Genomic DNA, 17,738 nt, shown 5'->3' with positions numbered 1-17,738 from the left:
TACTTCCGAATAACCACACAGTGAAAACCAAGTGTAATGCTCACTTCCAGGCAGCTCTTCGCCTTGGATTGATAGGAAATCTAAAGTTAAATCACAGAAATAAAACCATACTGTAAAACTTTACAGTGCATCAGAATTTCAAGTATATATAAGAAAATAGCGCTTAAATAAGTCCACTTACGAATGAAATGTGATTTGTTTAAACTTTAGACTACAATCAGAACGATTAGTACACCCGTAAGCGACGCAGCCGGCATTTTTTTATCAAAACACTTCACGACTACACGGAATCAAACCACCAGAAGAGAATGTTTTGGGGTAGCTAACATGGCGGACCTTCTCTTGGGTCGGCTTCAAGTTTGTGACGTCATGACAACTCCTCTTATTTTTACCTCCATGGTCTACACTGAAATAAATGTGATCGACATCGTCAATTGCTTCCTCGCTCCAAACCTTCGCCCTTCCCATTAACTACGTCCGTCTGATCGGCTCCTTTCTCTCCCGCCGTCCTTCCTATGTCACCATCCATAACACAGATTCCTACACCTTTTTCCCCTCCGCCGGTGTGCCCCAAGGCTCCGTCCTCTTCCCCCCTTCTGTACCTTTTTGTACACGGCGGACATGCCGCCGCCGTCACCCCCCGTCCACCTTCTCCAGTTTGCCGATGACACTGCCTTCCTTGCCCTTGCCCCCACCCTGCAGCGCTCCCAACACCTTCTCCAATCCCATCTTGACCGGTTCACTGCTTGGTGCAACCAGTGGTTGCTCAAGGTCAATCCCTCCAAAACCCAGGCGATCATTGTAGGCAAAACGACCCCTTCCTTCCGCCTCCTTGATTTATATCTCACCATCTATGGCCATCCTATCGCCCTCACTCCCACCCTTAAGTACCTTGGCGTCACCCTCGACCGTCGCCTCTCCTGGACTCCCCATCTCCGGACAATCCAAGCCAAGGCACATTCCCGACTCTGTCTCCTCAAGCTCCTTTCCGGCAGTACGTGGGGTCTGGACCCCTCCACAATCCTCCACACCTATAAATCCCTCATCCGCCCTATCCTTTGTTATGCCCGTCCGGCCTGGATCTCCGCCCCCCCCCCCCTACCTTTTATAAATCCCTCCAAATCCTTGAACGCCATGCTCTCCGCCTCGCCTATCGCATCCGTCCCCCCTCCCCCACGCGGATCCTATATGATCTCATCCCTTTCCCCCACCTCCTCCTTTTCCTTGAAAGGATACGGATCCTGTACACCTCCCGCAAACTCGATCCTCCTCATCCGCTTGTCTCACCCATCCTCTCCCACCCCCGCCCGCTACCGCGCCTGTATTCCCACGTCCCACCCGGTCTCCATGTCTCCACCCTCCTCATCCTCTCCCAAGGTGGCTTCCGCCAGCTCCCCTTCCCTGATGATGTCCTCCTCCCCTCCATCTACCCCTCCTACCAACTTTGATCCTCCCCCCCATTTCATGTGTCCTTTCCTTTCGGCACCCTCCCTCCCTTCCCTTCCCTTCTCTTTCCTTTTCCCTCGTCTCCTCCCTCCTACCCCTCTTCCCCCGGGCTTCCCCTCCCCCTTCCTCCCGTCTCCCCTGCCCTTGGCATCTACTCTCCCCTCTCCCACCCCCCCTCCTCTTTCTTGGCAGGTCCCCGGACTCGTACACGGTTAGTGAACATTCGCGCACCGGAGATCTACACCTCGTGTTCTGTGTGTATCGTCGTTTTGTGCTTCAGTATTATTCGTTTTGTGCACCTCTGTTCACGTGTGACACTATTCCCCTCTGTCCAAGTGTCTGAAAAATTTTTATCTTAGACTCCACGCCCGTGAACGGCTCCATGTATTTTAAATAGTGATTGTTTCCGTTTCTATGTACACCATGTTTTTTTCTCTCGATGTCTTCCTTTATGTCGTGTGTGTTTCTCTGAGGTCTAAAAGCGGCGTAGCATGCTGCTGCTGGCCTGCCTATGCCCAGGTTTGAAAATAACAATAAAGGGGAAAAAAATCAATTGTTTCCTCTTCAAATTGACAGTAGGGTGTCTCCGATTATATGTAAGTTGGCAGGGAAAGATCCGTGATTGAGACGCATTCTCACAATGGACGTTATAGTTTTCCTTGAATATTTGAAGTTCGCAAACCGTGTGTGTCTTGGTATGGATGACTGTATTCTGTGCATGGGAGTTTAATGTCCATAGGCCTTTCACTGTTAATCCCATCTCTCGCTAGTTGGTCTGCTTTGTCATCGCATAGAATGCCGGAATGTGATTTGACCCATACAAATTCTCTAATTTGGCCAGTCTTCTTAGTTTTGTGATACTGATCCAGTACGCTGAGTGTGTATTCACTAGTTCTTTTGTCCCAATTCCTGTAACTAATGTATTTCAGAATGCTTTGGGTCAATGATTAATACTGCCTTGGGTATTTTGAGAGATCTTGCATATTTGATTGCCTCTATAATAGCGAAAGTTTCAGCAAGAAATATGGAAGCATCACCTGGTAGTTGAAACTTCCTTTCTTCTGGAGATTCTGGACAGAAGAAAGCTCATCCGGTATGATTTTCCATCCCCATTTTTTGAGCCATCCTGCCCACTTTTCTGGCAAGTGCAATGTAGGTGAAAACTGCCAATATCATTTTCCTTTGCTGGAATAGTCGATGTATGTTACAGGAATATCGTGATAAGAGCTGTGATAGTCATATAGGAGCATTGGAAGAACCTCACTTTGATATACCTTCTTTTGGAGGTATTTCCAGTCTTTGTACCGCTTGTAGATAAACTGCTGTTTCCTGACATTTCCATTATTCCCAATTTGAGAGAGCATTTCGCACTTTTTTATCAGTGAATGTTTAGTATCTGCCATCTGCTGTAAGACATAATGATCACACATCACTGTTCTGCGAATATGTAGAGGCATTTCTGATGCTTCCAGGAGAAGGGCGTTGGAGTGGAATGCATTGGTCCAAGGCAGATGCGTAAGCTTCTGTACTGCAGTTTATCCATTAGTACTAGGTACTTGTTAGCAGCAGTCTGATAGACTGTGCAGTAGAGAGTGAGCACCATCCTCTTCTCACTGATCTGATAAGGTTCAGTGCTTTTTCACAGTACTGACGACAGTTTGAATATGAGGTATCCAACTCATTCTGGGATCGAAGGGAACACCAAGAAACTTCACCTGGGATTTTGTTGGTATTTTATGACCAGAAAGTCTTACACTATTCAAGCAGCCTGGCATAGTTTGGTCCATGAAAGGAACAAGTGCCGATTTTTCTGCCGAAATCTGTGATCTTCAGTTACGTAATGTTTGGCCCAGTGTGCCCATTGCCTTTGATAGCTCACACACAGCCTAATCCATTCCTTTGGTCGACACACACAAATATCATCAGCATACTGGAGGATTTTAACTGGAAAAGGGATAATCCTCACCAGCTCGTTAGTATATAGTGCAAAGAGTAGGGGGATATAGTGTAAAGAGTAGGGGGCTGAGGATAGCTCCTTGTGGAAGACCTGTTTTAAGCCGACGTGGTCCAATTAATTTATTTTGGAACCGAACCCATATGTGTCTTTCAGTGAAGAAAGTGGATTCCATAAATCAGTTGTGACGGGATTCCAACGGTTTCCAACTTCCGTAGCAACACAGGTATAAGAACATTATCATACGCTCCAACTATATCCAGTAATATAGCTGTTGCATTCTCTTTTCTTGTTGTTACGTCATATATCTCTGAGGTTAAGATATTTAAATTATCTATTGTTCCCTTGCCTTTTCTAAACCCATACTGACATGATGACAGGGTCTGATTTGATTACAACCACCATTCCACGCGATTTTTTCCCAGGTGTTCTAAAGTTTTGCCGATATAGGAAGAAAGAGAAATAGGTCTGTATGGTTTGGCCTGCTCTTCATCCGTATGTAGTTTCAGTATGGATACCATTACTTGAGTCGTCCATCCTTCTATGAGCATGTCATTCATCCATATTTAGTTAAATATCTGCAACAGTTTTCTGAGTGCTATGTCTGGGAGATTTTCTATCATCTGATAGTGTCTACCATCCCACCGGATGTGGAAGTACACTATTTTTAATGCCATTCAATAGTTCTTCATACGAAAACAGTATCATGAGCAGATGATTGTAATCCCGTTGCTCCAGGGGGCAATATGGCAGCTCGGCTGCGGAAGCTGGTGAGATTAAATTCACAAAGTCTTCAAGCCATGTGTCACTTAATGGCTGATGCATAGTGGAGTTTTTGTTTTTGTAAAATCTTAATTTCTTCCAAACATCAGTGATACTAACATTGCTATTTAAAAATTCACAGAAATTTTACCAGCTATTCTTTTTACAGTCTTTTATCCACCATATTTTCCAATATGCAATGAAGTTTCCTACATTTTGTTGTTTACAGAAGTTACTGTGCGCAAGTTTGCGCTGTGCTAGGGCTCTAGAGCACTCTGATGTCCACCAGACTGGGGGCCATTGCTTCAACACGATGACTTCCTTTTTTCTTGGAATGGAAATTGTTGTAGCATCTTCAATCATTGAAATTAGCTGTTGGTAAGCCTCTTTCCGAGCTAACAAATTGTTAAAAGACTGAAACTTCACCTAGACTGTTGCAGTATACTGTGGCCACCTGCTGTTTGGGTAGATGGCAATGGCCTTGCCGCAGTGGGTACACCAGTTCCCATCAGATTACCGAAGTTAAGCACTGTCGGGTGTGGCCGGCACTTGGATGGGTGACCATCCGGGCTGCCATGCGCTGTTGCCATTTTTCGGGGTGCATTCAGTCTCGTGATGCCAATTGAGGAGCTACTCGACCGGATAGTAGCGGCTCCGGTCAAAGAAAACCATCGTAACGACTGGGAGAGCGGTGTGCTGATCACACACCCCTCCTATCTGCATCCTTAGCTGAGGATGACACAGCAGTCGGATGGTCTCAATGGGCCACTTGTGGCCTGAAGATTGAGTGCTGTGCTTTGTTTGGGTAGATAATTTCTACTGTATTTATAGGTAAGTCTATTGTGATTTCAGAGGGAAATAATCTAAGCCAAGAGGGTCTTGTTTGACTATCCACTCCGTTACACGGTTTAAGTCAACAGTGCACAATGTCAAATCAACGGTCGATGGTCATCTGTTTGGGTTATGTATCGTAGTAGGAGAACCATCATTTAGAAGAATCAAATTGAACTTTTCAAAAAGTGTAACTAACTCTGCCATCCGCGTCATCTATTTCGCAACCCCCGTAGTGCGTGGGGTGTGTTGAAGTCTGCACAAAGGAGAATGGCATTTGAAGCTGGGCTACAATCTGATCCAGTGAAAGATCTTTTATTTTACACTTAGGTGGTTTGTAATTAGTGACGATGGTGAATGCACCGTTGGGAGTGTAAATTACAGCAGCAACTACCTGGCATTCTGTTGTCCTAATAGCGATGTCCAATTTTTTAAACCTAACTGTCCCTCGAATCAAAATTGCTACACCTCCTCCTTTTCCATCATCTCTGTCATTTCTGAGAACAGCGTATCCTTTTAATTGTATTTGTTGGGTTGGCTAAAACAAAGTTTTGCAAATAAAAGCTACCGGTATATGGTTGCTGCTAAGCTCCCGATAAAGACTTTCTCTGTCCGAGATTGCTGACCATGCATTCCACTGGAGTACTTTAAAAGCCATTGTCAGAATTGCAGAAGTCTTCAACAGCATTATGTATAAGAGCCTATGTCATTACCATGTCTGTTTCATTTTTAAGAGAAAGAAAGATCTGCATTATTAAAGCACAAAGGTTGTTAGTAGTAGTTTATCGACCCGTGTAAGATGTTGCCAGAGGAGTGGGAGGATATGGATTGTTTTGTATCGAGTTCTGTGGACCCTGAAATTCGTATAACGTATCGGAATAACGCTGCATGTATGAACTGGGAGTAAATGGTTTATTTTTGTAGGACATGGGTGCTGGAACCGACGTAACTGCATGCTTAGATCCCTGTTTTAGCCTTTTGTCCATCATGTTCAAACCTTTTGGTTTCTCGCATATTTTAGGCCAGTCACTAGGAGAGAGCTCTCATGTTGTAGAAACACCAGCAGCAGTCTGCGCAAATGATTGTCGCGGTGACGAGATGGCAGTTGCGTAAGAAGCGCCATAGGCTTCGCTGTGCTTTGCTTCCATGTGCTGCTGATAAATTGGGCAACAATGATCAGTAGCGAGGTGGTTTCCGTTGCAATTTAAACACCTGTGCTCTCCAGCATGTGAGTACTGTGAGGTCTCATGGGCTTCCAGGCATTTGGCACAGCAGGCACTACTACAACATTGCAAAATTAAATGGAAATATCTAAGGCAATTGTGACATTACAAAACTGATTTGACATACAGTGCATCGCATACTGCTCAAATATACATACTGGGGAAGTTGTTAAGATTTTAATGTTACAACACATTTTGGTGTGGGAAGTACTTTCAACTCTCCATTTTCTATTACTTTCTTTGTGAACCTTCGTATGTCGGTCACTAAAAATCCCTACTTTATTTCTGCAAGGATGTCTTGGTGGGATAATGCAATACCAACATCACGGATAACTCCCCTTCTCTTTGTTTGGAAATTTGAAATACAAGCCTCCATATTCTTCAGCCAAAAAACATCAAGCAACCACAACCTGTTTGCAGACTGCGCTGTTTCGGTTTCAATTTTATACCTGTTTCTACCAATAGCTGAGGTAATAACTATTTCATGTCTTAAGTTATTACTATCTGTAAGCAACATTCTTCTAAGAGCCATTTGATGTAACTTTCCTATATTACCATTTTCTTCCTCTACAAAGATGACGTAGGGACCCATGTCTGTTGATTGATATGTATTATCTTTACTAGCATATTTTTTGTTACTAGGAAACGTGCTATTTCCTGTAGGAAGTACCGTTGTGGTCACTGAATTGTCCAAGTTTTTACGACAGACTTTTGGAAAGCAGGCTGCTCATTGCAATTTCTGTCTCCTATATTTACACTCAAGTTACTGTCTATTCCTAGAACTTCCACAGTGTATGCAACAATATCAATATCTACCAAATCTATGTCCCCTTCAACATTACTACTGTGCTTTTCACTTGCCTTTGCCTTCTTCAGAACATTTGTGTCAGGAGCTGCTGCCTGTTGGGGTGATGGTGATTGGTGTCTTGCCTTTTGTCGCTGGGTGTTGTTTGTCAGACACTGTGACAAGACAGCTGAACTTGATGAATGCTTATCCATCTCCATCTGATCATTCTGAGGACAGTGATCTTGAGAGCAAATTTCGATGGTACCCAGTTGATGCCTATTTGTAATTAACACTGTTGAAGGAGGGCGCATCATGACAGTCTCGATGTTGTGACTCGTATGCAAAGCGATAGCCGACCCTTGGCCAGTATCGACTAGGATTTCGTCATTAGTTCCCATTTTAACAATAGCCGCTGAGAGAAATCTCCCAGCGATGATGATTTGACTCTTGGTGCTAACTACTTGCAGATAAAATATCCAGTAGATTACACAACAAAAAAACTTTATATCGGTGTCTGCTGCCACACGAAGCACAAACAACTGCTCAGCGCGGCTGCCTTGACTGCAAGCAACAATTTGTCATTACCCACTCGTCAAAAAGTTTTTCACTGCAGACAACACAGTTTAGAGTTGAACTGTTAATAATTAATCACCCTTTCTCAATATTCTTGAGAGTGATCGGAAAAACAGCGTTATTTATTTTGTTGCTAACCAAAGAATCCATACTTCTATTATAAACAGAACAGCATGCGGGGAAAGTATTGCGTCGGAAATATCTTTATTTAATTTAATCTCTAATGACACAACAAAAATAAATAATATGGTTACAGGTTTATTTAAATTTTTTAATGACGTAACATTTCACAAACACAAAATACAAAACCATCATCATTATCACGCAATCTTATGCAGCCACGTCTTCAATTCATTTAATTCGGCTGGCTTGGAAGTATCTTTATCACAAGCACTTGATTCTGCAAACTCAACTCTCTGGGGATGCAAATGTGCAAATTCGAAATCTTTTCCTTTCTTGCCTAAGAAATGTGTGGTGGTTTCTGCACTGTTGATGCTTTCTAGCTGGCTCGATTTGGTCTGTCGCAATAAATTCCTGGAAGCAAAAGATGTACGGATTCTTAAAAGGAAAGGTCTCTAAACGAAATTATCAAATACACTGGTGCAACATAAATTTTTGAAAGGGCTGAAGGAAAAAGTTGCACATCTGGTTACAGTAATTAAATCTCTTTTTTTGTGGTGGTGGTGGTGGTGGTGGTGGTGGTGGTGGGGGGCAGGTTGGTGGTTAGACCCCAGGGCCTTCCTTGCCTTACGCTCTGTCTCCTACAGCTGGTACCATCTTCAAATGCTACGGACAAGTCTGATCTATTTTTTGTGTTAAATATTTCAGAAAGCTGAATGTGGATTGTATTCCGTTTTTTACACATTTAGTTAAGATGGCGGCCAGTGTAAAAGTTTATCGTGTATCTCGTCAAAAAAGTGCCAGTTCTGCTGGTAAAAAGAAAGTGGGTGTACAATATAAACATGAAATATTGCAACTAAATGACCGTGTTTCTAAATTATGACCAGTTAACTGAAAGTGGATATTAGTAAACTTACATTAGAGAAACATGAGCTGATGCTGAAGCGGGAAATGATGAAAGAAAACTCGACTTTTTGGGTAAGTTGATGAAAGATATGTGCATAAACAGTTCACAGAGCATCAAAAATCAAAAAAGTGTGAAAGCAGCCTAAATTTATTGCACGACGACAGCTTAGTAACTACTGTAAAATAAATAACGACAGCTACACTAAAGTTTTAAGTACTGGAAAGCGTGCAGATACAAGACACAAGATTTTATTTTCATCTGATAGTCATGGACCACACTGAGCGAGTTTATTAAATCAGACACTTCCTCCAAGATATTTTGCGACACCTGTTGTCAAAACAAATGCACAATTGAAATATGTTGTTAATAACATTTAAGAGAAGGTAAAGGACTTCAGTAAATTTGACTGTGTTATTGTTCTGGCTGGAACAAATGATGTAGAATCAGATATCAAGGATTACCAATGCACTGTGAACATGCTATACACAAAAACTACTAACACTAAAGTGATTCTGTGTACAGTACTCACAGAATATACAAAATGAACATGTTCTTGATGGTGTTGCCCAGTACAGTCACGCTAAAATACTGGATGTAAATATGTTTTTTAGGAGGGCTGAAAGGGAAAGAAAAACTTTGCAGTCCACCACTCTGTTACTTATCTTTGTTAACTGCTTGTAACAGACAGATCAGTCAATCACCAAAACCATATGCTTACAAAATTGGAAAATAACAGAAGACAAAACCAAAAAAATTAACAGTAACTATGCATACTATGGGACGAACGAGTGACAAGGAAGCCACACAGAAGACAGTATCACCACAGTATGAGAAACTAACAGACGGAGAAACCAAAAAGTTAACAGTAAATATGCCTTCAGTGGAATGAACAAATGGCAGGGAAGCAGAACAGAAGACAATATCACCATGTAAAAAGACAGGAGAAAGCTGTACCAGAGTGGGCAGAAGTTAAAAACAACAGATCACGACAAAGCACCAGGCAAAAGTTAGCATCCAAACAACACATGAATGATTTTTTTATGGCCCAATCCACTGCAGAAGAAAACAAACAAGTAGTCCAGGACTCCCAGGAGGTGAACATCAAGTTAGACACCTACTCTTCAAAGAATTAACCAGGCAAGAAGTATACCTCTCATACCTCTCGTAGAACTGAATAATTCTTTAACTCTCCTACATCATAATGTATAGGGCTTAATCAGTAAGCTATGTGAGCTAGAAGTCCTTTTGAATGGTACACTGAAGGAGATATCAATCTTGTGTGTAATTGAACACTTACGAGTGGCTCAAGTTATATTTTACTGATAGGAAACAAAGAGAACAAATTTCTCAGGACGGAAATTTGTACCATTCTGAATATAAAATAATTAATTATGGGGTGCACCAGGGTCAGTATTGGGACCATTGTTATTCTTGATTTTTATTAATGACCTACCACAACAGTTTTCAACAGCTGATACTATATTAATTGCTGATAATATCAGCTTCATTATAAAAGGGAAAAATGATTATGAGATGCAGCAAAAAACTGACAAAACAGCAGAAGTGGCAGAAAAATGGTTTAAAGATAACTGTCTGATTGTCAATGACAACAGAACATCATGTAGAGGTATCTTTAAGGAATTAAAAATCATTGACCTTACCATCTATATCCATATTTGAAAATATCTGCTTCATTAAAAACCACCAAGTTTCGTCTTTGAATAGTGAGATCCACTATTATCGAACAAGGAACAGGGTTGACTATCATAGGGATGTGCACATATAATCAATATATCAGGACACTGCTCTTTACAAACCAAAAATTCTTTACAATGCATTGCCAGATAGTATCAAAAGAAAATACCAAACATTAATACATTCAAAAAAGAACTAAAAAATCTACTAATAAACAACAGCTTCTACAGCATTAATAAATACCTGGAATTTTGCTCAAATCTGTAGGTCTGCTTCATAGCTCTCTAAACAAAAATTCATAATTATCAAACCATTGCTAGACAATACCAAACTTCTTTTATCCATGTATGTATCTAATTACGCACCTAACTTCTGTGCCATATATTACTATGCCTAGTTAACTAAAGTATTGGTATTTAATAGTTTTAGTAAAATCAACAAAGGTGTTTCACTAGCAATTATTTTATCTGTATGTATGTATATAATTTTATAATCTTATTAAGCAGAATAATGTTTCTTTTATAAAGATGTGCTGATACCAATGATAAGATTTTGTACATGTAAATATGTAATATTTTATACTGTTCTGTACCTTGACAAGTCCCATATCATGAATGTGATAATACAGACGCTAAACAAATAAATTGTGGGATAATCAATCAGCTGTCTCCATAGCTTTAGTGTGTGTTCCAGCAGACCTAGACGAAAGTTCAGGCAGTAAAACATGCCTTGGACCACAGTGAATACACCTCCCACCCCCTCCCTAAAAAGAAAATACTGTAAGCAGGGGGTTAGCTACAATAGAATAAACATGACAGTATACATTCACGATGCGGAACGAACAATCTAGAAGGCTGTGTGTTTCAAGAAGTGAAATTGTATAGGCACCACTTAAAGTTTTTGTTGACTGTAGAAGTTTTAGCTGCTTTTGCATCTCCAAACCTTGTGCCTGAAGAGATAACACCAGTCACACCACGGAGTAGCACTTGCAACCAACATCCTCAATTCTTGCCTATATTACAATCTGTCCTCCCATACAATTTTTATGCTCTACAACTCGTGGAAGTTATTCCTTGATGGCACATGTCCCATCATCCTGTTCATTCTTGTCAATGCTTTCCATATGCTCCTGTCCACACAAATTCCTTGGGGAACTTCTCCATTTATTACCTTATTCATCTGCCAAAATTTCAATGTTCTTCTACTGTAACACATCTCGTACATTTTCACTGTCTTCTTTTCCAGTTTACCACAGTCCATGATTCATTTCCATACAATGCTGTGCATTTTACATTCTCACAAATTTCTTCCCCACATTGGGAAGACTGTTTGATACTGGCAGATTTCTCTTAGTCACAAATGCCCTCTTCACCTGTTCTAGTCTGCTTCTTATATCCTCCATGCTTCATCCATCAAGTGTAATTTCATTTCCATGGGAGAAGATTTCCTTCACCTCATGTGCTTCATAGTCCCCAATTCTGACGTCAAGGTTATCGCACAATGAAGAGTTAAAACAACATAGAGGTTTATAGTCTAGTTATATTACATACTAATTCACAGTCATAGGTTCTTTCTTTGCTACAGGTAATTCCATGTAGGCACAGGACAGGAGTATCTACAACAGTTTCCGAACTCCCTCCAACCATGATCTGCCTTCCCTCCTCCAACCATGATCTGCCTTCCCTTCCACCCAGCCATTACCTGATAACCTTTCAGGAATTTCTCACCACTAACATGGCCTCATCTTCATTTCTGGAACCCCTCCCAGTAAGCCCAAGATCACTCCTATGGAACACACAGCTGTCCATAACCAAAAAACCAATCCAGGCCTTATTATCCTTCCCACAGACAAACGCTCCATAACAGTGGTCATGAATCATAGTTATTATGTGGCTCATGGTCTCTACCAACTTTCTGAAACCTCTGCATACAAACCTTACAAGTATGATCCTATCCCAGGACTCCAATAGGACTCACTTCCTTCACCGCCTTTCTGCAGTTCCTGTCCTGTTACCTCTGGACTCCATATTGGTCTTGTGGATCTGACATCCTTATACACCGATATCCCCTGTATCCATGGCCTGATGGCCACAGAACACTACCTTTCCCAATGTCATCATGTCAGCAAAGTCACCATCTCTTTCATCCTAGCTAACCACATCTTGACCCACAATTATCTCACTTTTGAAGGCCAAATTCATAAACAAGTCCTTGGTACTACTGCGGGTACTCACATGGCACCATCCTATCTGGAGGAATCATTCCTATCCAGTCAAGACCAACAAACCCTTGTTCTTGTTTAGATTCATTGATGGGATTTTCATGATCTGGAATCATGGCAGGAACAACCTTTGCTCTTTCATCTGTGACATCAACACCTACTCCCACGTATGCTTTACCTAGTCCTCCTCAACTCAACAAGCAACCTTCCTAGAGGCTGATCTCCATCTCTCAGATGCTCCAACCTTGGCAAGTGTCACCCGTTCCATGTCAAATCTCTTCTTTACAGTCTTACCAACCATGTACACCACATCTGTAGTGGGAATCAGGAGTTGACAAAATATACTGATAATCTGAGAGCCTTTATGGGCAGACAGTATACTATCCCACTCATCCATTAACAGATCTCCCTAAGTCATCTCCTCCTCTGACAGCAATAGACCTGTTAACCAACCACTGACCGGCACTGCTCTGATCACCCAGTATCATGCTGGCCTTTAAAAACTCAACCACACCTTTCACCTGGGTTTTGACTACCTCTAGGTTTCGACTACCTCTCATCATGCACTGAGATGTCATATCTATCCTATCCAAAATCCTACACACATCACCCAAAGGAGTGTTCTGCCAGCCACCCAATCTATAGAATATCCTTGTCCATGTTATATATCAGCTATGCAGCAATTACTGTGCAGCATTCTATGTTGGCATGACAAGTAACAAGCTATGTACTTCCATCAATGGCCCCCACAAAACTGTGTCAAACTGAGAACTTGAGAAACCAGTTTCCAGACATGCTGTGAACCACAATACAAATACTTCAACAGCTGCTTCACTATGCAAGCCATTTGGATACTCACTCCCAGCAGTAATTTCTCTGAACAACGCTGGTGGAAATTCTCTACATCTATGTGATTACTCTGCTACTCACAATTAAGTGCCTGGCGGAGGGTTCAATGGACCACCTTCAAGCTATCTCTCTACCGTTCCAATCTCGAACGGCGCGGGTGGGAAAAACAAGCACTTAAATTTTTCTGTGCGAGCCCTGATTTCTCTTATTTTATCATGATGATCATTTCTCTCGCAATTCTCCTGGCCTAAAAATCCGCTAATCTGTTTCCCCCTGCCTCACTTTATCTTGTCCCTCTCAGTCTCTCTCAGTCTGTCTCTGCCCCCCCCCCCCCCCCCCTTCATTTCCACTTTCTTCCACTTCCTTCCTTCTCCCCTTGCTCTGTCTCTTATATGCTCTACCTTCTGAAGTCCTTTCGTCTTGTTGTGCAGCCACCGAGTCATCTGTCAAAAGAACTGCCTCACACTATCCCGCTATCTCCTCCTGACCTTGTGCATCGTTTCCTGTTCCCTCCCACTTCTATCTACATCAATATCTACATCCATACTCTGAAACCACTGTGAAGTATATGGCAAAGGGTATGTCCAATTGTACCCAGTTATTAGAGTTTCTTCCCATTCCATTCACTTACGGACCACAGGAATAATGATTGCTCAAATGGCTCTATGCATCTTGTAAGTATTCTAATCTTGTCTTCATGATTCCTGTGTGAGAGACACATAGGAGGTTGTAGTACATTCCTAGAGCCATCACTTAAAGCCATTTCATGAAACTTTGTTAGTACACTTTCTCAGAATAGTTTATGTCTGTCTTCAAGAGTTTGCCAGGTCAGTTTCTTCATTGTCACTGTAACACAGTCCCATGGGTCAAATGAACTGACCACTCATGCTGCCCTTCTCTATACATATTCAATATCCCCTGTTAGTCCTTTTTGGTTCGGTTCCAATGCATCTGAGCAATATTCTAGAATGGGACACACGAGTAATTTGCAAGCAATCTTTTTTGCAGACTGGTTCCACTTCCCCAGTATTCTACCAATAAACTGAAGTCTACCATCTGCTTTACCCACAAATGAGCCCACGTGGTCATATCCCTACAAAGCATGACACCCAGATATTTGTATGAATTGGCTGTTTCCAACTGTGACTCACTGATATTATTGTCATAGGATACTATGCTGCACCATTTTGAAATCTTATCAATATCTGACTGAATATTTATGCAGCTTCTTTCAGACAGCACTTTATTATAGATAACTGCACCATCAGCAAAAAGTCTGAGGTTACTATTAATATTGTCTGCAAGGTCATTAATATACAATATGAACGTCAAGGATCCCAACACACTTCCTTGAGGCACAGCCCAAGTTACTTCTACTTCGAGAATGACTCTCCATCCAAAAAGACCTCAATCCAGCCAACAAAATGCGATATCCTGTATGATCGAACTTTTGACAATAGACATAGGCATGGCACTGAGTAAAATGCTTTTCAAAAATCAAAAAATACTGCATCTACCTCACCACATGGATATAAAGCTTTCAGTCTTTCATGTGAGAAAAGTGGATGTTGGTTTCACATGATTTTTTTTTTGGGGAATCCATGCAGGTTGGCATGGAGGAGGTCATTCAGTTAAGAGCTCAGAACACGATGGTGGTTTGAAAAGTTCTCGAAATGGAATAGAAAAAAGTACGTACATCTCTGAAACTCATTCCAATTCCGGGAGCAGAAAGACTTACCTTAGGGGGAAAAAAGGACAGGTATACACTCGCAAACACACACATATCCATACGCATATACCCTTTTTATTTGCTATCTGTCACCACCACCATCCCCTTTCTTCCCTATTCTTTCACACTATGGTACCACATTTTTTTCTCATCGTTTTTCTTTCCTGTGTTTTCACTGCTGCTTGGAGCCCTGTCATTACTTTTGAGATACCTCTCATTGCTGAATCACTGATTAGGGTCAGCTCAACCCAAAGGTTGGTTTGAACACTCAAGTGGTATACTAGGCAGCCATGTTGGAAGTGGTATGCCCTTGCCTTTCCTCTGACCTTTGACTTGCTGAGCCAGTTATCAGGGAAGCTAGAGTTTAATGGGCATTTCAAACAATGCTGAAACTTGGTATATTTGCAATAAGAAATCATTATCAGAGGTGAAAGAAATTATAAGTTATGGGAACAAACTGCTTGGACCAACTGAGAATTGAGTCTCAGACCTCTGGATTTGTGGCATAAAACTGCATCACACAGCTCATTATTGATATCCTGGAATTTAAATTTGTAATTGTTCCCGACTCCTTTCAGTATCAAGTGTTTGTCGTGATACGGTGTTTGGAATAATGTAGCCTTCCCTCAGGATTCTGCATATATTATGCTCACTTTCCTTCTTTTTTTTTTACTTTTCTCTATTTTCAGAATAAATGGTTCACAGCTCTGTACTAATGGTACAATAGATTATTTTTTTACGTTAAATATCACCTGACATTTCATCATTGTTATTTTTTGGCAATAAATGCTCCACTTCTGTCTCCACATTATTAATACTGTATTTTATTTTTACCTGTTTTTCCAGCAGTCTTTAATGCTATTTGGTAGGTCTCATCTCTTGTTCCTTTAAACCACCTTGTTTCAGCCCTACATTTCCAATTACTTATTTTTTCCTTTCTTTCCCTACTCATCTGTTATTTTTAAGTCACTCTATGTACAGTAACTCACTATCTACCCTTTTCTTCTCCAGCCTCCTTTGCAAAACATTCTCTCAAGAAGAACCACAGATATTGTCTATACTAAAACCTTCATGTGTACATAATTTTCGCCTATTCTTTTTGGAAAAAGACACACTACTTCAATTGTGTTGACCAACAGTACTAGACTGGGCAGACAATATCCTTGCCTCTTCACTTCCCAGGTGAAGAATTAATTCTGGTCACCATAAAATTACTTAAGTGTTTCAACTGCCAGATTAGTGGTGTACATCCCTCGAGAGACTGCCAGCCGGTCATGCCATACGACTATATTATTTTTATTGTTTGTGTGTTTCATTGCTTCTCATGGTCAACAGACCAATTAACACTAGAAAGGCAGAAGGGATCATGATCCCTGTCATACATTTTTCGTCACTATCATACCGAAAATTTTTACTTCACTCATGATATCATAACTTTTCCTAATTTTTTCTCCTCTGTATAAAGACTTGTTATTATTATTATTATTACAAAATCTTCACTTTTTGGGCATAGATTATGATAAATTTGCAACTATCAGAGGAAATAATGCTTTGGGAGGTGCAGTCTGCATGAACGTAATGAAATCTTTTTGACTTTGCTTCCTGATGTTTCCTATCTGTAAGACAATTTCATCAAGATACTAAAGCTGATCTTTAGCACCAACAGCTACTTTGCTTTTATATTCCACAAGTCACTTACGGCATGTAACGGAGATTACATCACATACCATTTCTTTGTCCTCCCAGTTCACAAATGGTGCACAGAAATTAACTGTATAATATCAAGTTGTTCCAATTTGATCACAGTGGTAGGTAATACAGTGCTTAACACATCTTGCAATGTGTGCTCTTACAATATTATGAAAAGGATTGCTGTTCTTTACCATATAGTGGAGATGCTATTTGCAGATAGGCACAATAAAAAGAATGGCAAACAAAAGCTTTTGGCCAAACAGGCCTTCATCAGAGTAGATGACACACACACACACACACACACACACACACACACACACACACACACACACGAGAACTGGTTGAACAAAGGTTTTGTAAACAGTGTCAGTCCTTCACAGAGCATGACTGAATAAAATCTTCAGTTTTCAACCCACAGCAACTGAGTTACAATTTTCAAGCTTTTGGCAGCTGTCACCACCATATTCTTCAGCAGCTAAAATACTGACAGGCAGGAATGGAAAGGAGAACACCCCACTATTCCCCACATATCAATAGTATGCGAGTTACTGAAAGCACAAGAATTATGATTGAGCTGATGTAACTTTAAAACTGTGAGGATTTGATTTAGTAAATTATTACCTTCTTGGATAAATTACATCCCTTTACAACCTTTCCAAGAATTTTAGCCAGAGATCTCCCTTTTCCTAGAACTGGTCTTATACGGCCATTCAACTTCAAATTACTACCACTATATATTTGCAATTGGTCACTAATGGCAGAGTGAAACAATAATAGCACTTCTGCATATTTATATGAAATACATTATAGTTGTTTATGTTGTTGATCAGCTGTCATTCAGTACACCGAACATCAATTCTCTTCAGGTCTCTCGGCATTTCCCTGAAACTTCCCTGCAGTTGTTACTTCCCCACATAGATCATCATCGTCCATAAGCAGTCCCATGAAG

General features: G+C 41.0%; 1 protein-coding gene and 1 pseudogene across 1 annotated transcript in view; one reads left to right on the top strand and one right to left on the bottom strand.

Annotated features, from left to right (window-relative positions):
- Positions 1-4,633: 4,633 nt before the first annotated feature.
- On the top strand, positions 4,634-4,751 carry LOC124607608 (annotated as a pseudogene).
- A 3,075-nt stretch (positions 4,752-7,826) lies between these two features.
- Positions 7,827-17,738, bottom strand: part of LOC124605675 (signal recognition particle receptor subunit beta) — a 51,080-nt gene continuing 41,168 nt past the window's right edge. Inside the window, exon 5 of the mRNA XM_047137524.1 lies at positions 7,827-8,110. Coding sequence (XP_046993480.1) covers positions 7,897-8,110 — 214 coding nt within the window. The 3' untranslated portion in view covers positions 7,827-7,896. The remainder of the gene's footprint in view (positions 8,111-17,738) is intronic.

This window comes from Schistocerca americana, chromosome 3 (assembly GCF_021461395.2).
Source record: "Schistocerca americana isolate TAMUIC-IGC-003095 chromosome 3, iqSchAmer2.1, whole genome shotgun sequence".
Taxonomy (NCBI): Eukaryota; Metazoa; Arthropoda; class Insecta; order Orthoptera; family Acrididae; genus Schistocerca; species Schistocerca americana.
The sequence above is the reverse complement of the archived record's forward strand: the minus strand, read 5'-3'. Positions and strand labels throughout refer to the sequence as shown.